Genomic DNA, 24,916 nt, shown 5'->3' with positions numbered 1-24,916 from the left:
AAACCTGCAAACAAATCATGGCAAACTCCTCATGTGTCAACGCCGTCTGCATCAGAAACTGAGACAGGAAATGTGATTGTGTACGCTCATGAAATATACTTAACATGCCAATGAGGTCGAGGGTGACAAGCTTTTGTGCGCTAGTAGCAAAAGATGTGTGTGTGCCCACACATGAACAGCTTAGAGGGGATATTGGATGTTCAGTCTAATGCCAATCCCCTGACTATATCATAAGTGTGAAAAAATCTACCAACCCTGAGTGCAATGTAATAATCTATAAGTGATATTGTTTGGAGAATAATGGAACTTATGGCTCTCTCACCTTTCTCTCTCCCAAACTCCCTGCCTCTGTTTGCTGCTGGCCCGCCCTCTCCCGCCTAATCCCCTCCACAGATCCTGACTCAGGAGGACTGGAATGTCGTGCTTTACAACGGAATGGCTTCCACCTCGCCTTGGGCTGCTTTGTACTTTGTCGCGCTCATGACATTTGGCAACTACGTGCTCTTCAACCTTCTAGTCGCTATCTTGGTGGAGGGCTTTCAGGCAGAGGTAAGAGGTTGCAGTCCTATGCTTCTTCACTGTCATGGAAGGAACTTTCAGATCCCGTTCCAGAGACTGGATGGTGGGCTTACTATTCCTTCCATCCCTCCTGAATTCTCTAGGCATAAGCCTCCCTTCCTGCTTCCCCTAGCCATCTGCTACAAAAGTGCGAAGAAGTCCAAAGTTCAGAGTAAGTTTTATTATTATCTCAGGGTTGTCACCACATACAACCCTGAGATTCATTTTCTTCTGAAGCCACAGTTGGAAGGTTGTGTACAGTTTTGGTCACCCTATTATAAGAAAGAAGTCATTTAGTTGGAAAGAATGTTGCCAGCCAGAACTCAGGGACCTGAGCTATAGAGCGGGAGGTTGGGCAGTCCAGGAATTTATTCATTGGAACATAGGAGACTGAGGGATGACCTTATAAAGGTGAATAAAATCATGAGAGGTACAGATAGGGTGAATGCTCACCACGATTTTTCTCAAGGTAAAGCAATCAAAACAGAAGAGCATACTGTACGTTTAAGGTGAGACAGGAAGGAATTAAAAGGGATACAGGATGCATCTTCTTCATGCAGAGGGTGGTGGACATATTGAACAAACTGCCAGAAAGTAGTTAATGTGGGTACCATAACAAAATTTAAGAGGACTTGGACAAGTACGTTTGTAGGAAATGGTTAGAGGAATATGGACCAACTGGGGGCAAATGGAACTAACTTGGTGGGTACCTTGGTTGGTATGGATGAGACTCTGATCCTATGACCCACTGGTTTATAGGGCAATTTGTTCGTTTGTTGTGTGCCCTGTCATATGACATGGGCACTCATGGCCTTGCCATGACCATGATTGCTCTTGTCCAATTTTTCTCCAGAAGTGGTCGACCATTGCCTTCTTCTGGCCAGCATTTTTACAAGACAGGTGACCCCAGCCACCATCAATTATCTTCAGAGGTTGCCTGTCTGGCGTCAGTGGTTGCACAAGCGGGACTTGTGATAGGCATTAGCGGGTCATACGACCATCCACCACCTGCTGTCATGGCTGCGCGTAACCCTGATCATGGGGGCTGAACAGGTGCTACACTTTGCCCAGGGGTGAGCTGCAAGCTAGCGGAGGGAAGGAGCGCCTTACCTTTTGTAGAGACGTATCTCCATCCCACCGCCCAAGATAGGGGAATTACCAACCTTGGTAAAAGCTGAGATGCATTGTTGGGACACATGAGTTGAACTTTATACGAAAGTTTTTATACTTTCTACTAAGCACATCCTTCAGATTGCTTAGCGTCATACAGAGGTGATAGTTGGTGCGTTCTGACCAAGGTGGCAAGTATAACCTTTAATGCCCTCCCCCCTACCATACAGCTATGTGTTTAACTTACCTTCTTGTACCTCCATCTACAGGGGAATGCCAACAAGTGGGATTCTGAGGAAGAACGGACTTCAACTAACTATGAAGACTGTGAGAAGATAAAAGAAATGCAATATTTATCAGGTAACTCACCTTGAACCCCCGCCCTCCCCCACCCTTAAAGCAGGTGCTCGTACCTGTGATGGAAGGGCTCATAATAATTTTGGATAGGAGGAAGGTGTTGCCGGTGAAAGAGAGATTGGTCATCAGTGGAGCAAGATTGGGTGCCATGGTGGTGTAGTGATTTGAGTGATGCTATTACAGTTTGGAGTCATCTGTAAGGAGTCTGTGTGACCCCCCCCCCCACCCATAGAATACTTGGGTTTCCCCTGGGTACTCTAGTTTCCTCCCACAGTCCAAAGACGTACCGGTTAGTAGACTAATTAGTCATTGTAAATTGTCCTGTGATTAGGCTAGGGTGCATCTCGAAGAGTCGGGAGGGCATGTTCTGCGAGGGTGGATGGACCAGAGAATGAGCTAAGGAACCATCTCCTAATGAAGTGAGTTGCTGAGATCTGGAAAGGGTGGTGGAAGTGGATTTTTTAGGAACTCAATATTGGTCATTGAATAAATCCTGTATGAATGTGGGGTGGCTAACTCTTTCAAAGAGCTAGCACAGGCACGAAGGGCCGGATGGCCACCTGTGAGATCCTGCACTGACTATGTATGGACCAGACACTGAGATGTCCCAGCTAATGCAGCAGCCCGGTTATGAGGCAGGTCAGCTTCTCAACCTGGCCGGTCCATTCATTCCAGCCCAAGTTGAGTTTATGGTCAGGTGCGCAAGATCGGAGAGGTACAGGTTTGCTGGCTGCAGCATCACGGGCACGTAGGCTCAGACAGCACAGATGTAAATTATATCAGATATTGAAGAGAAAAAGACAATGAAAAACAAGACATTAGCACAACCTGAATCTATGCAAGAGGTGGTCTACAGTGCTCCAATGCTGTGGTTCAAGAACAGATTCAAGAACCGATTCAAGAACCTGATAGTTTGTGCCCTTCCCTGTTGGGATTGGAACTGGTATACTGATATAGTAAAGTTTGGGTATCAGGGTGGAGATTCTTCTCTGCCAAAGGAGGTGCTCCTTCCCTCCATTAGCCTGGCAGGTGGAAGACCCTTGGGCAAGGTGTAGCACCTGCCTATTCCCCCATCCTGATCAGAGTCATGTGAAACTACGGGAGCAGGTGGTGGAAGGTCAAGATGGCTCCCTGCCTTTAGATCGCTGGTGGGATCACTCTGCTACAGAGAGGGGAGGCAGCCTTTTGATCACCGGTGGGATCGCTCTACTATGGAGAGGGGAAACAGCCTTTTGATCACTGGTGGGATCGCTCTGCTACTGGAGAAGGGAGACTGCCTTTTACTGGTTGGTGGCATTGCTCTGTTCCAATAGAGGGAAAAGACTGCTGCTGTGCCTGGAGAAGGTTATCCAGGTTTTCTGCATTTTGGTTGTGGACTTGGACTATAGACTTTTCCCTGTCTTACAGTTTTTTTATATTCTGTTTCTCACCCGATATTTCTCGGGTTTTTTTGTGTGTGCAGAAGAGGGGAATTTGGGAGTTGATGTCCCTGTTCCATTTTTGTTCAATTTTTGTGCAGGAAGGAGGGATTTGGGGGTCGATGATGGTGCTGCCGTTCTTTTCTTTCTCGGTTTCATGGCTATCCGGAGAAGAAGAATTTCAGAGTTCTATACTTTGATAATAAATGAACCTCTGGTCGTATGAGCAGCTGGTGCTCATTGCAAATCTTGGTTATGAGACCACTGATGCCAGGCAGACAATCTCTGAAAAGTATTGATAATGACTGGGGTCACCTGTCTTGAACAGACACCGCCTAGAAGAACATAATGGCAAATCACTTCAGTAGAGAAATTTGCTAATTTGCCAATAATCTTGGTTATGGGTAAGACCATGATTGCCAACATCAATACAACATGGCACATACTAGTGATGATGATGATAATGATAATGATGATGATAGTACAGTTCCTGAGCAATGTCTAATGCTGGTTTTCCATTCGTTTTTCATGGATTCAGAGGTGAAAGGATGCTCAATTACAATGACCCCCAATGGGCACTTGGACCTGGCGCCCCAGAACCAATCAATAGGATCAGGAATCATAACCTCATCGAGGACTTCTCTACAGCCGGAAAACTTCCGGAGCTTCACGGGATCCAGGAAGAGCAGCATAACCTCACTGACAAGGGTCAACTTCGATCAGAAATCACTGGTAAGAATCACATGGCACATCTGGGCCACATTCAACACATGGTATTGAGGTGTGGATGGAGGAGGTGAAGTAGGTGTTGTCTCTCCTATTTGAACAGACGATGGCATACTTGCCAAAGAGCTTCTGAGCCGTGGTTCACTGGGCAGAACTCTCTTTCTGCTCAGTGGGAAGATTGTGTGTTCAAGACCTTTCCAGAGACTTGAACACAAAAGCCCAATGCTGTGCTGAGGGAAGATCGCATTGAAAGAGATGTTATCTTTTGGATGTAATACAGAATTGAGGTCCTATCGATATCCTCAGCAACAAATGTCGACTTGATATTTTTAAGGAGAGAAAGGGATTTGGTCATCATCACTCAATCCCACTCACTAACCTATTGCATCCTCTTGGTGGGATCTTGCTGTGCACAGGAGTGCCTGCTAATTTTCCTACATCACAATCAGCAGCAAAGCTCTGTAAGAAGTCCTGAATACTACAATAGGTATGGGAAGGGTCTTGGCCTGAAATGTCGACTGATCCTTCAGTACTTACAGTAGCGTTCAATGTAGTTCATTGAATACCTGCAGAATTTACAATACCTACAAAATTAAGTTCATTTTGATACCTACAATAGGTATGATGAAGGGTCTCATCCCAAAATGTCAACTGTTCAGTCCTCTCCATTGATGTTGCGTGACCTACTGAGTTCCTCCAGAATTTTGTGTCTGTTCCTTTAGGTATAAAAGTATATAAGTCCCCTTTTAATGTAACTGGATTATTATCACATGTACTGGGGTAAGGAGAAAACCTTTGCTCACCATTCAGACAGATCGTTCAGAAAGCCATAGAGCTATAGAAAATTACCGCACAGAAACATGCCCTTCAGTCCATCCAGTTTGTGCCAAGCCATTTAAAATGTCTGTATAGGGACCATTGCCCTCAACACCCCTTCCATCCATGTCCCTATCTAAACTTCTCTTAAACGTTGAAATCGAGCTCGCATGCACCACTTGCACTGCAGCTCGTTCCACGCTCTCATGACCCTCTGAGTGAAGAAGTTTCATATGATGTTCCCCTTAAACTTTTCACCTTTCACCCTTAACCCATTACCTCTAGTTGTAGTCCCACCCAACCTCAGCGGAAAAAGCCTGCTTGTATTTATCCTATCTATACCCCTCATAATTTTGTTTACCTGTATCAAATCTCCTCTCAATCTTCTGCGTTCCGAGGAATAAAGTCCTAACCTATTCAATCTTCCTTTATAACTCAGGTCCTCCAGACCCGGCAACGTCCTTGTAAATTTTTGTCTATGCTCTTTCAACCTTCTTTACATCTTTCCTGTAGGTAGGTGACCAAAACTGCACACAATACTCCAAATTAGACCTCACCAATGTCTTATACGGCTTCGACATAACATCCCATCTCCTGTACTCACAACTGTGATTTCTGAAGGTCGATGTGCCAACAAGCTTTCTATACCATCCTATCTACCTGTGACGGCACTTTCAATGAATTCCAAAATATGTCAAAGTAGTGCACAAAGAAAACCCAGTTTACAGAATGCAGAATATAATATTACATCTAGTAGTGCAGTGGAGGGGGCCATATAAGGTGCCAAGGCTTTGAAGAAGTAAATTCAGAATCAGGAGTCCTTTATCATACAGGTAACATCCATTATCAAGAATCCCCACCATTCAGCCCTTCCTCTCTTCTCGCTGCTGTCATCAGGAAGAAGGTACAGGAGTCTTATCTCTCACCCCACCAGGAACAGATAGATATTACCCTTCAACCATTAGACTCCTGAACTAGTGTGGATAACTTCACTCACCTCAACTCTGAACTGATTTCACAACTATGGACTCACTTTCAAGGACTCCACAACTCATGTTCTCAGTATTATTTATTTACTTTTTTTTATTTACAGTTTGTCTTCTTTTGCACATTATTTGTTTGTCAGTCATTGTTTGTGTGTAGTTTTTCATTGATTCCATTGTATTTATTTGTCTTACTGTGAATGCCCACAAGAAAATGACACATGTGTACTTTGATAATGAATTTACTTCGAACTTTGAAAAGGATCTAAAGACATAACAAAATTGGCACAAGTTGCAAACCTCAATTGCAAACATCCCGTTTGAAATATTATGTATAACTAGTTCTGCCCCAACTAGTCCTCCCTCAGAGTTTCATCAAAACTCACTTAACACGTCCACCTTCCCGGCATCTTTCAACTGCCAGTCAGAAAGGAGCCTTCTCGTTTCCCAACAGGATAAATCCCGACTGTCCATCAGTCTTTCTTCCTCCATCTCCTATTTTATAGGCAGCAAAGGCATCATGGTTACGGTAGCGGTAGTGGTTGACGTGACAGTAGAACAGCTCGGAGCAATGGAGTTCAGAATTCAATTCCAACATCACCTATGAGGAGTCAGTCTGTCCTCCCCATGGAATGGGTGGGTTTTCTTTGGGTGCCCTGGTTTCCTCCCATAGTGCAAAGACATACCAGTTAGTAGGTTAATTGGTTATTATAGATTGTTTGGTGATTAGGCTGGGGTTAAATCATGGTTGCTGGGTAGTGCTGCTTGAAGGTCCGGAATGGCCTATTCTGTGCTGTACTTTAATAAATGTGAGGGGAGGTGAGAGCCTCCATCAGTCAGAGTTGACCATAGATATTGCATCCCAGCTGTCTAGATATGCAAGCCTGGGCAGTACGATATGGACAGCAAGTTGTTGCCCCTGTAATAAAAATCCCCCTCTCCATGCATCTGATGAGCCCAAAGGAACAGCAGAGACCTATGCAGTTTGGTACCAGCAGTGTCGCCGGGGTTCCCAGTCAGCGTTGCATTCAATGTAAGACTGCCTGATGGGGAGAAGGCAGGAACTGGATACTGATTGTGGATGATCAGCCATGATCACAGTGAATGGCGGTGCCGGCTCGAAGGGCTGAATGATCCACTCCTGCACCTATTGTCTATTGTCTTAGGGACTGCAGCTCCGGAATTTTCCCTCAGGGTTTACTCCCAAAGCTTTCCCATGAGCGGGTACAGCTGGAAGGCAGTGGAAGTTGAAGATCAGAGTTTTCCTTCTCCTAGATGAGCTGTCAACCAAAGCAGACGAGCCCCATCTCTCCAAAGCGATCTTGGCTTAGTAATTAAGCCACACGTGAAGGCCAGGAGCTGGACCTGGTTATCAGGGGCTATTTGAGGCGCACACCGTTGTCCCCACTACCACCTCCGGCTATAACAACTTTGAGGAACCACTTCCATAATTAAATGAATGTGAAGGAATGGATGTTGTGAGCAACACACAAGGTGCTGGGGAACTCAGAAGGGTCAGGCAGCATCTATGGAGAGAAATGGACAGTTGATGTTTTGGGTCAAGATCCTTCAGACAGATAGTCTATTTCCCTCCATAGAATTTGCCTGACCCACTGAGTTCCTCCAACACTTAGTGTGTTGCTCCAGACTCTTGTGCCTTTAAAAGGCACTTTGTGATTTTGTTACTTGTCCAAAAGCTTTGTAGCTTGCTTTGACAATTTGTCCAGTGACATGAGTTTTCCACCATGTTCAATGAAGGCTTCATTTCCGTTACCCAAATAATGTGGGATAAACGTGTTAATCACAGGAAAAACCCTCCTCACCATTGAGCATATCTGAAGGAGCACTGCCACAAAAGAGCAGCATCCATCATCAAGGACCTCCACCATCCAGGCCATGCTCTCTTCTCACTGCTGCCACCGGGAAGGAGGTACAGGAGCCTTAGGTCCCACACCACCAGCTTCAGGAACAGTTAATACTTTATAGCAGGGGTTCCCAACCTGGGTTCCATTGATCCCTCAGTTAACGGTAGGAGTCCACGACATAAAAAAGGTTTGGAACCCCTGCTTATAACAATCAGGCTCCTGAACCAGCGCAGATAACTTCACTCATCTCAACACTTTCAAGTACACTACAACTCACGTCCTCAGTATTATTTATTTACTTGTTTGACCTCGCACAGTTTGTCCGTTATGCATTGGTTGTTTGGCAGTCTTTGTGTGTGGTTTTACAGTGTTTGTTATTGTATTTCTTTGTTCAGCTGTGAATGTCTGCAAGAAAATGAATCTCAGGTTAGTAAATGGTGACATATATGTACTTTGATAATAAATTTACTTTGAACTATTGAACTTAATGTTTCCACTGCTCTTGATAAACTTGGGTATTTCATCTTTCCACTGGCCAATAGTGTGTTAGAATTTGTAATAGCCGGGTCAGGTTTGGAAAATAAATCAGAGTTTGAGGCTCAGCTTGGGTTCATGTTGGCCAGCCAGGTCACATTTTAATGTTATACCTGAGCTGTTTGTTTGGTGGCTGTGAAACGGATGACAAATTTTGTTCACTGACGTTCTTTTAAGAAGGAGATCGTGCCTGGTCTGGGGCTTGGGACTTCACCCTCAGGGGAATGTAGAAATACTTAATTGCCCTCTAAAATTAGATGCTATGCTACCAAGAAGTGACTCACCATCCCCTGGAAGAGAGATAAGAGACAGAAATTAATGTTGGCCCAAACCCAACAAGCAATGAAACACACTGATTGTTGCTTTCAATCATTGTTCTTGAATTTTATACCATTTAAGTAACGGGATTTGGAGACTTTCCATTTTTGACTCCCTGAGATTATCCACTAGATCTGTTGTGGCATGGGTGAGATATGTGCATCTCTTCTTTTAATTAACAGAGCAGATGACACCCACCTGTTAAAGAATCCAGCCATCCTCCCACCTCCCTCGTTCATTTTCCTTAAATCCTCTCAGTCACTGTGAAATTTTGGCCAGTTTTCATATTGATTGCCTTATCTTAAAATGTAGAATAGTATCACACAGACCGCCCTATCAGAGTTCCAGATTACAGCAACGCACTGACCCAAGACCATCCTCAACATCCCTCCGGTGATTTCCTCTTCCCTAGAATCCTTCCAGGGAATTTCATAAAGCATGGAATATTTACTTATTTATTTATTGACCTACAGCTCGGAGTAGGCTTTCTGATCCTTCGAGCCTCACCGCATAGCAACAAACCAATTTAATCCCAACCTAATCAATTTACAAATGGTACATCTTTGGAATGTGGGAGGAAACTGGAACACCCAGCGGAAACCCATGTGGTCACGGGGGGAATGTACAAGCTCCTTACAGGCAGCAATGGGAATTGAACCCGGGTCATCTGTACTGTAAAGTGTTGTGCTAACCACTACGCTACCGTGCTGGCCACGATATTACAGCATGGTACCGACCCTGCAGCCCATGGTGTTGCCCCAACCTTTTAACCCTGTCCAAGATCGATCTAACCCTTTCCTCCTACATAGCCCTCCATTTTTCTATTGCCTGTGTGCCTATTGAAGAGTTTCTTAAATGTTCCTAATGTACCTGCCATTACCACTAACCCCGACAGGCGTCCCACACTGTTACCACTCTATGTTTAAAAGACCTGCCTCTGACATCCTCCTCCCAAGACCTCTTATGCCTCTTTGTATCAGTCATTTCTACCCTGGGAACAAGTCTCTGGCTGTCCACTCGATCAATGCCTCTTCCCATTTTATACACCTCTATCAAGTCTCCTCTCATCCTCCTTCACTTCAAAGAGAAAAACCCTAGCTTGTTCAACCTTTTCTCATAAAACATGCTCTCTGATCCAGGTAGCGTCCTGGTAAACCTCCTCTGCAGCCCCTCTAAAGTATTGTGCAACTGTGGCATTCATTTCTATCTTGTACACTAAAGTCAGAATGCTAATATAGTGACAATTAGCTCTACACTACTATCTGCTCGGAGGAACTCCATTCCTCTACAGATGCTGCTTTATCTGCTATTGTACTTAAAGCATTTTACTTTCCTATTCCAGCATATACAGTTTTTTTGCTTCATGATCCTCCAGGAACTTGTTCAAAAAATTTACTTCAGTTTCGTAACTACTAGTCCAGAGAAGTTCTTTGTAACAGTGACCTGGAGAATTAGTACCATCGCAGATAACGAAACATTATCTGTTGAATTAGGTTTCTGTCACGACACTCTGTTTGTTCTGCACGTCCTTTCCCTTATACATAAAACCTACTCACATCTCTCCCTTTCCTTCTCCCGACGAAGTTTAACGGACGTGAACCACTGTTTCTTTTTCAGGGAGATTGTAAAATAAAGCTCGATACCAGACTTCAAGTGGTGAATCTTTTACTTTGGCAGAATATCACAGAAAGTCCACTTGGGTGGAGCTCTGAGTTACAGGGAAATCAGCTTGTGCTTATATCTAGTAACAGACAAGTGAGTGAAACCACCCCCCTCCATTAGCAAGACAAAGAGTTGGCAGTTCATTAATGTTTTTCTCATGATTTGTGGATCATCTGTCCACCCTTACCTATTTGTGCAGCTGTGATATCACTCTAAGGAGTATTAATGGCCAGCACAATTATCTTAGTTATGTAGACTTGCAACTTTATTGTGAAAACACAGGATGTCCACAAGGTTGCAAAGCTCTAGCAAAACACAGCTCTTTAAACCCTATATTTGAAATTTTCTTCCACATTCCTTTATTACAGATGCTGCCTACTGTTCGAGATTTTCCAGTGTTTTTTTTTTGCTTAAGAAAGCTATTGATCTCTACTTTGTGTGAAGTCAGTGACTGAGCCCACAGAACATTCTCAGATGGAGAAACCTCTGACTGCGGATGTTTTCTGCACATCCCTGTCCTAAATAGTTACCCCTTTGTTTCTCTGAGACAATGGAAAATAGTTCTATGCTGTTCCACAAAAAGAATGTCTCCCTGCACTTTCCCTGATTAGCCCTGTGAAAATTGTATATGTTTCAATGAGTTGGCCTCTCATTCTTTTAAATGTAGAAAATGTGTGGAGACACGAGAGACCATAGATACTGGTATTCAAAGCAACAAGCAACCTGCTGGAGGAACTCAGTGAGTGAAGCATAGATTCAAAGAGTACTACAGCAGAGAAGTAGGCCTTTTGGCCCATCTAGTCCATGCCAACCTGAGACAAAGAATCAGGTCTTCCACCTGGTTCCACTTTTCTGCACCCAGAACATATCCCTCCATACCTCTGTCATCCATGCACCTATTCAGACTTCTCTTAAATATTACAATTAAACCTGCATCTACCACTTCCACGGGCAGCTTGTTCTGCACTCACACCATCCTCAGAGTGAAGAATCTTCTTCTTCAGCATGTGCACCTTAAATCTTTCCTGTCTCAACTTAAGCCCTATACCCTCTAGTTTTAGACTCTGCTACCCTAGGGAAAAATCTGTGACAATCCACCTTATCTATGTCCCTCATGATTTTATAAGCCTGTCCTCCTTAAATCTTTCCAGTCACAACTTAAACCTATACCCTCTAGCTTTGGAGTCTGCTGCCCTGGGGAAATGTCTGTGACGATCCACCTTATCCATGCCCTTCATGATTTTATGAACATCTTTAAGGTCACACGTCAACCTCTTACCCTCCAGGGAAAAAAGTTCCAGCCAATCCAATCTCCTCCTTACAACTCAAGCTGGCAATATCCTTGCGGGTCAATTCTGCTCCCTTTACACCTTGATTCCATCTGAATTGCACACCTACCATCACCTGGTACTGTTGTAACATGATGTCCCATCTCTTGTACACATTGCCTTGACCCATGAAGGCAACCTTTCCATACAATCTTCATTGCTGTCTACCTGTTTCACCCCAGGTGATGTACACAGGATAGATGTTCAGAGAATATTTCCTTGAGTGGGAGAATGCAGAAGTAGAGGGCAAAGCCTCCAGGAGTTGCCCAATGAAGAATGAAATAAGGAGGAACTTACTCTTGTAGTAAAATTATTGGAATTCTCTATTCAAGTAAAATCTATGGCAGTGGCACTGAACAAAGTTCAAAGTTCAAAGTTCAAAATTCAAAGTAAATTTATTCTCAAAATAAGTATATGTCACCACATACAACCCTGAGATTCACTTCCTTACGGGCATTCAGTATTACAAGAACATATTCAAGGTGAATAACCAGAATCTTTTATCTTGGGTCACAGAGTCCTAATCTAGAGGGTTTAAAGTTCAAAGATCGAATGGTTAAAGGAAATTTATTATCAAAGCACATATATGTCACTGTATAATTTACTTGTAGGCATTCACAATAAGTAGAAGGAACGCAATAGAAACAATGAAAAACTTCACCCAACAGGGTAGTCAAACAACCAAGATGCAAAAGGCAACCCACTGTGTAAATACAAAAAGAAAGAAATAATTATAATAACAAATAAGCAATATTTATTGTGGGTATGAGGTGAAGGGTCCCTGTAAGTGAGTCCATGTGTAGTGGGACATTTCAGTGAAGGGGCAAGTGAAATTGAGTGAAGTTATCCCCTCTGGTTCAAGAGCCTGATGGCTGACGGGTAATAACTGTTCCTGAATCTGGTGACGCGAGTCCTGAGGCCTCTGTACCTTCCACCTGACGGCAGCAGCGAGAAGAGAGCACGTTCTGGGTGGCGGGGGCCCCTGACGATGGATGCCGCTTTCCTACGACAACCCTCCAAGTAGATGTGCTCAATGGTGGGGAGGGATGTACCCAAGGTGGACTGGGCTGTATCCTCTACTTTTGGTAGGATTGTTCATTCAGGGGCATTGGTGTTTCCTTACGGGGCTGTGATGCAGCCAGTCAATGCACTCTCCACTACACATCGATAGAAGTTTGTCAAAGTTTTAGATGTCATGCCAAATCTTTGCAAGCTCCTAAGGAAGTTGAGGCACTGACCTGATTTCTTCGTAAACAGTGGGAACAGTTCAGTGATGGGGAAAAGTTGAGTGGTTATTCCCTCTGGTTCAAGCCTCTGATGGCTGAGGGGTAGTAACTGCTGCTGAACCTGGTGACGTGGTGCTCGATGATGGACAGTGCCTTGCTGTGACAGCGCAGGAAAGTTTAAATTTTAAAAGCCTTTAAATATGGGTTTCAAGCAAGAGAGGAGAGATTTAAAAGGGCACTGAGGGGCAAATTTTCCTACACAGAAAGTGATGGTGTATGGAATGAACCACCAAAGGAAGTGGCAGAGCTGACTACAATTAGAGTGTTTGGACAGGTACATGGGTAGGAAAGCTTTAGAGGGATATTAGCCAATGCAGGCCTGTAGGACCAGCTCCATTAAGCAAATTTGTTGGCATGGATTATTTGAAAACGCCTGTTTCCTGGCTCTTTGAGACATATGAATTCAAGGCTTTCTGAGAACGGACAGGAAAATGATGGCGAAGCCCAGCTCAGGTTAACCATGACCTCACCGAAAGGCATAGTGAGCTCAAGAGGTAGAAGAACTTATTCCTGCTCCTACTTCTCACAGTGTAGAAGTCAGTGGTCCCCAACCTCCGGGCCGTGGACCGAAACCGGACGGCGAAGCGTGCAGTGGTAGCTGGAACGCACCCTGCACACCTTTAAGAAAAAAGCAGAAATAAACGAGCTAATTAATTAGGTGCTGCCCGGCACGTAAATGTCGGCCCAGATTTTTACGTGCCAGGCGGCACCTAATTAATTAGCTTGTTTATCTGCTTTTTTCTTAAAGATGTGCTGGGTGCATCCTGGCTACAACTGCACCACTGCAAGCTTTGCGGCCCGGAGGTTGGGAACCACTGGTAAAAGCCACAAATAATGACATCAGTTAGACATAAGCTCTTTCAGAACAAGTGCTTCCAAAGACGCCACAGTCTGTCTCCACATATTTTACAGTGGATGATTCGATTAATGGGATTCCTGTTTATAATGAGTATGGGGCTGGGGGCGGTGCATGGGCGAGTTAAACAAACTATTGCCATTTATCATTCTTAAATACTGTGAGAATTTATCACTCTGGGTACTTAACAGTTAAGAGTACTTACATCGATGAATGCTTATTATTGATGGTACTTAGAGTCAGTGTACTCATGTGCAGCTTAAACCCTCTATTAACCCGACTTAATGCATTTGGAATATGGGATGAATGTTTAAAATTTCAACTAGATTCTCAGCTCAGATGTGAGCCATCTCCCATTCTGCCAGCTGAGAATTTAGTTGAAATTCTGACCATGTGGGAGCAGAATTCTGATATAGGAGCAGAATTAGGCCATTTGGCTCATCGAGTCTGCTCCAGCAAACAATCATAGCTAATTTTCTTTTCGTCCCCTTTCTCCCACCTTCTCTCAATAACTATTAAACCCCCCTACCTTACCAATCAAGAACCATTCCCTAACAAATGTAATGAATACCCTGTGTGTTTGGCAACTGATGTGTTGCCCATTTTAGGTTCCTTGGTGCCAACAAGGTCACCAGTCAGGTTTCTACAACTTAGCTCATGGACCACCCCACTCCCCATGTTGGAAAAGGGGTAGAGGTCACGACCCCGTTGTGGCTGACGGAGGGAGAAATACTTGAGCTGCTGGACAGCAGGATTGCATTCAGCAGTGACGCATACCCTAGCCGATCAGCCTGGTGCCACTTACATGAATAAGAAGTGAAAGAAAGAGGGAACTTGACATTATGAGGACGTCTAAAGGCACTTCCTTCAAGTGGGAATGGAACAGTGTAGATTCAACATTCCGCAACCAGGGGAAACCAAATTAAAGACAGAAGACAGTAACCACCAAACCTACTGATCTTAATCTACAAAGTTCCACAGGCAGGAAAGATTACATACACATAGTGGCCACTTTATTAGATACACCTGTCCACTTTCTCGCTAATGCAAATATCTAATCAGCCAATCATGTGGCTGAAACTCAATGCACAAAAGCACGCAGACATGGTCAAGAGGCCCAGTTGCTGTTCAGACCAAACTCCAGAATGGGGAAGGAATGTGATCTAAGTGACCCTGACCGTGCAATGATTGTTGGTGCCAGAAGAGATGGTCTGTGGATCTCAGAACCCTTGAATTTTCACGCACAACTGTCCCTAGAGTTTGCAGAGAGCGGTGCGAAAACAAAAGACATCCAGTGAGCATCAGTTCTGAGGGCAAAAATGCCTCATTATTGTGAGAGGTCAGAGAAGAATGGCCAGACTGCTTCAAGCTTACCGGAAGGCGACAGTAACTCAAATAACCACGTGTTACAACAGTGACATGCAGAAAAGCATCTCTGAACATACAGCTCATCAAACTTTGAAGTAGATGGGCTACAGCAGCAGAAGACCATGAGTATACAGTCTATCTTTGCTCATACAATTGGATTATAACAAGGGGCAGAATTCCAGGGGAATTAGCAGGCGTTGGTAGGCTAATTGCCCACTGTAAATTGCCCCCTAGTGTAGAGACTAGGGATATGGAATCCAGAGGTGGTGGATGTGGGTTCGATTTCAACATTTAAGAGAAGATTGGAAAAGTGTGTGGTAGGAATGGTGTATAAAGGGCTATGATCGAGGTGCAAGTAATAACACGAGGCCGAATAATAGTTTGGCACCGATGAGATGGGCTGAATGGCCTGCTTCTGTGATGTAGTACTCTACAACTTTACGTGGGATGTTGATGGAAATCAGGGAAGAGTAAAAAATGGGATTACAGTGACATTAGTGTAAAGAGATGCTTTAAGATCAGCACAGACTCAGTGCCCAGAGGGTTAGTTCCATGCTGTGCGAATTTACAACTATCATTCTCTAAGTTAAAGGCTTGATTTTCTAAGTAACATTCATCTTTCAGATTTTTCAAAGCTCTTTACTGTCTATGAAATACTGCTTGAAGTTTGGACACTTCTGTGATATGGGAAAAGTAGCAGCCAAGTTCAACACAACGAGCTCCCACAAACACTGGTGCTATCATGACCAGATGTTCAGTCTTGCTTGCAGAAAATTGGCTTTAGTTTAAAGAGTCGCCAGGGAGGCCAAGCCTCCAGTATTGCTGCGCACCCTCAGTACTGTCCCTCTGACAGTGTGACACTCCCTCGGTACCATCCCTCTGACAGTGAGACACTCCCTCAGTACTGTCCCTCTGTCAGTGTGACACTCCCTCGGTACCGTCCCTCAGACAGTGAGACATCCCTCAGTACTGTCCCTCCGACAGTGAGACACTCCTTCAGTTCTGTCCCTCTGACAGTGAGACTCTCCCTCAGTACCATCCCTCTGACAGTGTGACACTCACTCGGTACTGTCCCTCTGACAGTGTGACACTCCCTCAGTACTGTCCCTCTGACTGTGACACTCCCTCGGTACCGTCCCACCGACAGTGAGGCTCTCCCTCAGTACCGTCCCTCTGACAGTGAGACACTCCCTCAGTACTGTCCCCCTGACAGTGTGGCACTCCTTCAGTACTGTCCCTCTGAAATGTGACGCTCCCTCGGTACTGTCCCTCTGACAGTGAGACACTCCCTCAGTACCGTCCCTCTGACAGTGAGACATTCCCTCAATACTGTCCATCCGACAGTGTGACACTCCCTCAGTACCGTCCCTCTGACAGTGAGACACTCCCTCAGTACCGTCCCTCCGTCAGTGTGACACTCCCTCAGTACTGTCCCTCCGACAGTGCGACACTCCTTCAGTACTGTCCCTCTGACAGTGAGACACTCCCTCGGTACTGTCCCTCTGACAGTGGGACACTCCCTCAGTACTGTCCCTCTGACAGTGAGACACTCCCTCAGTACTGTCCCTCTGACAGTGAGACACTCCCGCAGTACTGTCCCTTTGACAGTGAGACATTCCCTCAGTACTGTCCCGCTGACAGCCTCTATATCTGAACCCACTGGTGTAACCTTCCTGTCAGCGGTGCTTCTCCAGGTTTTAGCGGGTGTGAATGCAGTGGTGTTATGGGTCTGAGGTGCATCATGCTTTGCCTCTTGCTATCCCAGCCACTGAACACTGTGTCCTTTTCCCAGCCTAGCCTGCGGAGCTCACACTACCTCCCCTGGAGCAGTCGGAGGGCCAGCTGGAACAGCGTGGGCCGCGCCTCCAGCCTGAAGCGGAACCTCCACTCCGGTGAGCACGAGTCGCTGCTCTGCTCCGAGGGCCGTAAGACCTCCTCCGGTGGCCCCGACGACCTCCGGGCCGAAGCAGTCAACGGCTCGAGCCTGGTGCACCGCCGGGCCCTCTCCCTGGACACCAAGGGTTCCAGCGACCTGCCCGAACTCCTGCAGGTGCCCATCGTGCAGGCCTCGGCGAGGAAGAACAGCCTGGCCACTGTCACCGTTGACCACCGAGGCTCCAACGGGAAAGGCCCCCACGTTGTGAAGGAGGTCTTCCCCAAGATGAACAGCAGGAAGGAGAGGAGCGTTTACGATGAGGAGATTGACTATGTAAGTTGTCTCAGTGTTTGTTGTGGCGATAAAAAGTTTGCCTGGCTTATTTGCTGAAACCCTTTTTGGAGCTGACTTTGACTAAACCTTCGAAGGGCTGTTTAGTTTTAGATTATGAAGACACACAGTCCTCTTTTATTGTCATTTAGTAATGCATGCATCAAGAAATGACAAATATTTAGAAGTTTAACGTAGAACACTAGAGCACAATGTAGGCCTTATGGCCACAACGTTATCTTCTTCTTAAGCCCATTACCACTACGGTGGCATAGGTCTCCTGCAGCAGCTCACCATAGTCCTCTGTCCTGATCGAAGGTTGATCAGCTCTGTGGTCCCTGCTTCTCCATACGGCTTCACACATCTTGTAGGCAAAGATCCTTCCTCTCCCAGGAATGAGGGTTTTGGAGCTTCTGTTGGCATTGCTGTACTTCTGGGTTTCTAAGCCCCAGGCCCATCCTTCCCCCTTTCACAGCTAGGCCTGGGACCATCCATGGCGGAGTTTCCACAATGTCTTGCCGTCCTTTTAATCTACTCTAAGATAGCTCTCCATTGTTCTGTCATCCATGTGCCTATCTAACAGGTTGCAAATGCTTTTAATACATCTACATCTACTACCACATCTGGCAGGGTGCTTCACGTACCAAGTACTCTCTGTGTAAAGATCTTACCTCTGACATCCGCCCTGTATCTCCCCATATTTCCTTCCAATCACCTTAAAATTATGCACCCCTCGAATTAGCCATTTCCATTCTGGGAAGAAGTCTCTGGCTATCTACTCGATATTTGCTTCTCATCATCTTGTACACCTCTATCAAGTCACTTCTCATATTTCTTAATTTGGTCGTGAGAAACGTGTGAACCTTGGAATCTTTCTCCCTTGTATTTCTCAATGCCTGGGTTGCATATCATAAGACTAAGATATAAGGTCAAAATTAGGCCATTTGGCCCATCGAGTCTGCTCTACCATTCCGTCATGTCTGATTTATTATTCCCCTCAACGCCATTCTCCTGACTTCTCCCTGTAACCTTTGATGCCCTGACCAATCAAGAATCAATCAACTTCCGCTTTAAATGACTTGGCCTCCAACACATCTGTGGCAGGGAATTCCACAGATTCATCATCCTCTGGCTAAAGAAATTCCTCCTCATCTCAGTTTTAAGAGGATACCCTTGTAGTCCCAGCCTATTGTCTTGTTTATTATTTATTGTAATGCCTGCACTATTTTGTGCACTTTATGCAGTCCTGGGTAGGTCTGTCGTCTAGTGTAGTTTTTTTGTGTTGTTTTACGTAGTTCAGTGTAGTTTTTGTATTGTTTCATGTAGCACCATGGTCCTGAAAAACATTGTCTTGTTTTTACTGTGTACTGCACCAGCAGTTATGGCCGAAATGACAATAAAAAATGACTTGACTTGAAAAGGTGGGTGGAGGGGAAGGAGGCTGGCTTTAATTGTGGAGGCCTCAGCACTGCATCCTTTATCTGGCTTTACGGCGCGTGAACACTTCCCACATTCAGGTCTGTGGAGGCATGCCTCCTGCTTTACAGGTCTGGTGTTCCAGTCGTCTCTGTGACTGATCTGGATTAGAACTCAAATCTCACCACAGCAACTGAGGAAATTTAATTAAGTAAATCTGAATAAAAGCCTGGTAACAAGTTGTTAAATACCTGTCTGGTATTCTGATATCCTGACGAGTGATATATGTGACTCCTTAGCTCAAGGCATTGACTCAGTGGCCTGAGAACCTGCAGCACAATAACGTTACGGGATGTGAGCACGACGCGATTGAAAACTGTTATCACAGCACACCCTACAGGTGTTACTAATATTACAGGTCATCTGATTGGTTTTTATTTATTTTATTTCTTTATTTCAAGATACAGCGTGGAAGAGGCCCTTCTTGCCCTTCCAGACACACTGCCCAGCAACCCCAGACAACTCGATTTAACCCTGACCTAATCACAGGACAGCTTTACTTAGATACAGCTCCAAATAGGCCCATCCGGCACTTTGAGCCACATCGCCCAGCAAACTCTGATTTTTTTTTTGCATGTGCCTGCGTGTGTGTGAGTCTGTGCGTGCGTCCGTGATGATGTTATTATCATGGCTTTTTACAAGGCGCGGAGCGAGAGAGAGAGAGAGACTGTGTGGCTCGCCACTCCTCACACAGCCACCTCGCAGTGCTTTTCCCTTTATTTTACGAGCTCGAGTTGCAATCTCGACACTCAACCCGGCACGGATGGAAAGCGTACTCGGGAGCAGACTCGACTGGTTTCGAACCCGGGAACCTCCGCCCCCGGGCCCGGCACCAATGTCTTTGCGCCATCAGCCGGCCCTCAAACTCTGATTTAACTCTAGCCTAATCACAGGACAATTTACTACGACCGGTATGTCTTTGGACTGAGGGAGGAAACTGGAGCACGCGGAGCAAACCACGGGAAGGACGTACAGAGGTTAACTCTGAAATCTAACTCCCTGAGCTGTAATAGTGTAGCACTATTTGGGTGCTTATATTATCGTGATGAGTCATCTGCGTGCCCACTGTGCTCCAAGCAAGGAACCCTGGAGTACATACTCAGCGGCTGTGCAAGGGCACTTGGTGAGGGACGGTACAGGTGGAGGCATAATCAGGTCCTGGAGACCATCGCTGAAGCCGTCAGCGCAGGAGTTGAGTGGGCGAAGCGGTCCCAACCCTTCAAGCAGACCATTGCCTTTGTCAGAGCTGGGGAGCAGCCAATACCTGCCAAAAGAACATCTGCAGGCATCCTGACCTCTGCAAGGGACTGGCAGCTGTTGATGGACCTCGAAGGGCAGCTGAAGTTCCCCAACCATATCGCTGCCACCACCCTGCGACCAGACATTGTCCTAGTGTCTGAGTTGACTAAGCAAGTGGTGCTGCTGGAGCTGACAGTCCCATGGGAAGATAGCTTGGAAGAAGCCTTTGAAAGGAAGCTCTCCAAGTACGCAGGACTGGTCAGCGACTGTCAGCGGGCTGGATGGAGAGCGAGTTGTCTCCCAGTGGAGGTTGGTTGTAGGGGATTCGTAGCCCATCCTTTAGTTAGAGCCTTCAGCATCTTGGGCATCAAGGGAGAGAGGAAGAGGAGAGCCATCCGCAGTACCACCGATGCGGCAGAGAGGGCCTCAAGATGGCTGTGGCTCAAAAGAGGGGAGCCATGGAGTCATGAGTAGCTAGCCATCTGGACACAAGCTGGGGTCTGATCAGCCCCGGCTGGCTCACCTGGAGGAGGCTGTATGATGTTGAAAGACCCGAAACACCCGATGATTCCAGGAACATCACTGAAGATGTGTCCGGAAGCATCAATAGATGTATATACACAGCAGTCTAAGCAAGGTATCCTATAATTAAGTATTTGCTATATTCAGCGAGATGCAATTTTGAAGAGGCCTTTGATGCTTCTGTCCAGTAACACCATTAAAAAACATTGACAGTGCCACAAGTATGACATTACAGTAATAGTGGACCAAAGGTCTGTGCTATTGAACTGAAAGTATGATTAAATCTGAAATGGAAGTCAGTATGTTCCTGAGATAAAGAGCTAGTTTCAGTAATAGTGGTCAGAAAGCCAATTAAAAAAAGCATTTGGTTCAGTTATATGTTTTTGGCGGGGATTAAGCTATTGTCCAGGACACAGGAGATTCAGCAGGTGCAGGAAATCCTGAACAACACACACACAAAATGCTGGAGGAACTCAGCAGGTCGGGCAGCATCCGTGGAAAAGATCGGTCGACGTTTCACCCTTCGTCAGGACGGAAGAGGGAAGGGGCAGAGGCCCTATAAAGAAGGTGGGGGGAGGGTGGGAAGGAGAAGGCTGGTAGGTTCCAGGTGAAAAACCAGTAAGGGGAAAGATAAAGGGGTGGGGGAGAGGAAGCAGGGAGGGGATAGGCAGGAAAGATGAAGAAGGAATAGGGGAAAACACAATGGGTAGTAGAAGGAGGTGGAACCGTGAGGGAGGTGATAGGCAGCTGGGGGAGGGGGCAGAGTGACATAGGGATAGAGGAAGGGAGGGGGAGAGAATTACCAGAAGATGGAGAATTCTATGTTCATACCAAGGGGCTGGAGACTACCTAGATGGTATATGAGGTGTTGCTCCTCCAACCTGAGTTTAGCCTCATCATGGCAGTAGAGGAGGCCATGTATGGACATATCTGAATGGGAGTGGGAAGCAGAGTTGAAGTGGGTGGCTACTGGGAGATCCTGTCTGTTTTGGCGGACGGAGTGGAGGTGCTCGACGAAGTGGTCCCCCAATCTGTGTCGGGTTTCACCGATGTAGAGGAGGCCGCACCGGGAGCACTGGATGCAATAGATGACCCCAACAGACTCACAAGTGAAGTGTTGTCTCACCTGGAAGGACTGCTTGGGGCCCTGAGTAAGAGGGTGGGAGGTGATAGGTGGAAAGAATCTGATAGGAGGGGAGAGTGGACCATGGGAGAAAGGGAAGGAGGAGGGGAGCAGATGAGGAGAAGAGGAGAGGTAAGAGGGAAACCAGCGTGGGGAATGCAAGGAAGAGGAAAGTGTGTATGTGTTAACTCTTCTCAGGCTTCTAGCTGGGTGCAGGTATTGATTATAACCGACGTTTTGATGACAAACTCTGCCACCTTCTTCACGGGAAGCATTAGATCCTTTTTATGTATGTTTTGCTCTTATTCCAGTCTGGTTTATATGTGACTCCATATCCCCCCAGGGTGATCGAATCTTATTGATCATCATAAATGGTAATCCAGCAAGCCATTCACTTCCGAGAAAATTCCATTAATGGATTAAAAATATATTACGTGTTATTCTAAGAGTAAATCACTTGCGTCTGTATACTGGTCATTGACAAATTAATCAGTTAACTGGAATTAAGAGCTATTCTGGTGCTGCTGTCTCTCTGAGTGACATAGTCTCAGGTGACTTGCTAAATACCTAACCTCGTAACATATGCTCAAAAACTAAATAAATCTATTGGGAAGCAATCTAAAAATACCTTGAGAACATTTTGCTTAAACCAACTGTATGAATTTATAAATATAATGTTAATGAAGGTTGATGAGTTTCAAAGGAAAGTGGTTCTTTCTAATAAGCACCTGTCTAGATAGCAAATAGACTTCCAAATTGATCAGAGTAGCAGCAGCTTGTACTTACACAGACCCCACCCGAGAGACTGCAGCCCCGCCGATCAGTTAATCAGACGGGGCTCTTTGATCATTTGCGAGATGCAAGTGCAGTAAAAGCCTTGTACCTGAATGATATCTCGAGGCAAGGCAGGGGGAGTGAAACGCATGAACATGGGTCTTCCGATGTGGAGCATCACTGAAGTAGGGACTACAGCAAGCCAAAAAAGCAGCCAATGTCCAAGGTTCAATGGTCAACTTTATTCAGCGTACACACTCTGTGGCCGCTTTATTAGGTACTGAGTAATGAGGCCACTGAGTGTACGTCCATTGCCTTCTGCTGTTGTAGCCCATCCACTCCAAGATTCGATGTGCTGTGCGCTCAGAGATGCTCCTCTGCACACCACTGTTGTGACACGTGGTTGACCTACTGTCACCTACCTGTCAGCTTGAACCAGTCAGGCCAGTCTCCTCTGACCTCTCTCATTAACGAGCTGTTTTCACCCACAGTGCCCCTCACTGGATTTTTTTTTTTTTGTTTTTTGCACCATTCTCTATAAATTCCAGACAGTGTTTGTGATAATCGCAGGAGATCAGCAGTTTCTGAGATACTGAAACCGCCCCAAAAGGCACCAACAATCATTTCACAGTCAGATCACATTTTTCCCCATTCCGATGTTTGGTCTGGACAACAACTGAACCTCCTGACCATCTGCTTTTAGGCAATGAGTTGCAGCCACATGATTAGCTGATAAGGTATTTTTAGATTAGATTAGATAATGAGGACACTCAGTCCTCGTTTATTGTCATTTAAAAATGCATTTATGCATTAAGAAATGATACAATGTTCCTACAGAGTGATATCACAAAAAAAACAGGACAAACCAAAGACTAACACTGACAAGACCACATAATTATAACATATAGTTACAGCAGTGCAAAGCAATACTATAATTTGATAAAGAGTAGACCATGGGAATGGTAAAAAAAAGTCTCAAAGTTCCGATCGACTCCCGATAGTCCCTGATAGCAGGTGGTGGAAGGGAGAAACTCTGCCATAAACCTCCAGGCACCGACAACTGTCGATGCATTGGAAGCACCCGACCACAGCCCACTCTGAGTCCATCTGAAAACTTCGAGTCTCCGACCAGCCCTTCGACACCGAGCACTGAGCACCATCTCTGCCAAGCACCTCGACCCCGTACCGGCCGCTGAGCAGCAAGCAAAGCCGAGGACTCGGGGCCTTCCCCTCCGGAGATTCCAGATCACACAGTAACAGCGGCAGCGAAAAAGGCATTTCAGAAGTTTCTCCAGATGTTCCTCCGTTCTTTCACGTCTGTCCCCATCAAATCAGAATTGTGCACGGCACCCTACTTGACAGATTACAGATATCATTCACCGGAGTGGCCACGCAAGCTGCGTCGTGCCGCCATCTTCTCCTCCTTTGCTTTTATATCGCCACATACACCAGTGATATTAAACCTGATTCTGATTCTAATGAGCAGATATACAGGTGTACCCAACAAAGTGGCCACTGAATACACATTTACATATATTAGGAATTTGCTGTGAAATGCTGGCACGACATGCACCAAAAATCAGATGTTTAAGACCATTTGTGATTTATAAGCAGAACCTGATCAGGTAACCAAAGACCACAGACCTAACAGTTCAGCATGGACTAGACGGGCCTAAAAGCCGATTCTGTCTTGAAGTGATGATAACTCTATGACACTAAAGTGTTTTCATCTTGCATTGGCACAAGGTGAAATCAGCATTACCACGTCAAGGTGGTTTGAGTTTTGAATGCATTCTCTAATAGAACATCAAAATTAGATTCTATTAAAGTGTCCAAAAGGATAAGTATTTGAAGAAGGAAAGAATTGTTGGGAGATCAATTGTTCAATGGTCACAATTAATATACAGTATACAACTCAAAATTCTTACTCTTCACAGACATCCACGAAACAGAAGAAAACCCCAAAGAATGAATGACAGAAAAAACGTTATAACCCCAACACCACCTCCCCCTCCCACACACAAGCAGTGGCAAAGCATCAACCCTCCCCTCTCCCCCTACTTGTCCCAGCAGGAAGCATCAGTGCCCGCAACCCGCCAAGCAAGCAGTAGCAAAGACCCCAAAGAGACCATGAGCTGCAGTCCAACAAAAAACACTCAGATCACGTTCCTTCCTCATTCTGATGTTTGGTCTGGACAACTGAACTTCTTGACCATGTCTGCATGCTTTTAGGCAATGAGTTGCTGCCACATGATTGACTGATAAGATATTTGCTTTTATATTACAACAATAAGATGTGCCACAGGCTCTCTCTCTCTCAGTAACAAGGGACAAAGAGATGTCGCCCCTTTTCAACAGCGAGAGGGGAGACCAACAAAACGCTCGCTGTTA

General features: G+C 45.6%; 1 protein-coding gene across 1 annotated transcript in view; it reads left to right on the top strand.

Annotated features, from left to right (window-relative positions):
• Positions 1-24,916, top strand: part of LOC134354396 (voltage-dependent T-type calcium channel subunit alpha-1I-like) — an 843,079-nt gene that overhangs the window by 666,614 nt on the left and 151,549 nt on the right. Inside the window, exons 14-17 of the mRNA XM_063063387.1 lie at positions 394-549; positions 1,938-2,028; positions 3,982-4,175; positions 16,978-17,394. Coding sequence (XP_062919457.1) covers positions 394-549; positions 1,938-2,028; positions 3,982-4,175; positions 16,978-17,394 — 858 coding nt within the window. The remainder of the gene's footprint in view (positions 1-393; positions 550-1,937; positions 2,029-3,981; positions 4,176-16,977; positions 17,395-24,916) is intronic.

The sequence above is a fragment of the Mobula hypostoma genome, chromosome 11 (genome assembly GCF_963921235.1).
Source record: "Mobula hypostoma chromosome 11, sMobHyp1.1, whole genome shotgun sequence".
Taxonomy (NCBI): domain Eukaryota; kingdom Metazoa; phylum Chordata; class Chondrichthyes; order Myliobatiformes; family Myliobatidae; genus Mobula; species Mobula hypostoma.
Note: the sequence above shows the minus strand (reverse complement) of the source record. Positions and strands in the feature narration are given on the sequence as shown.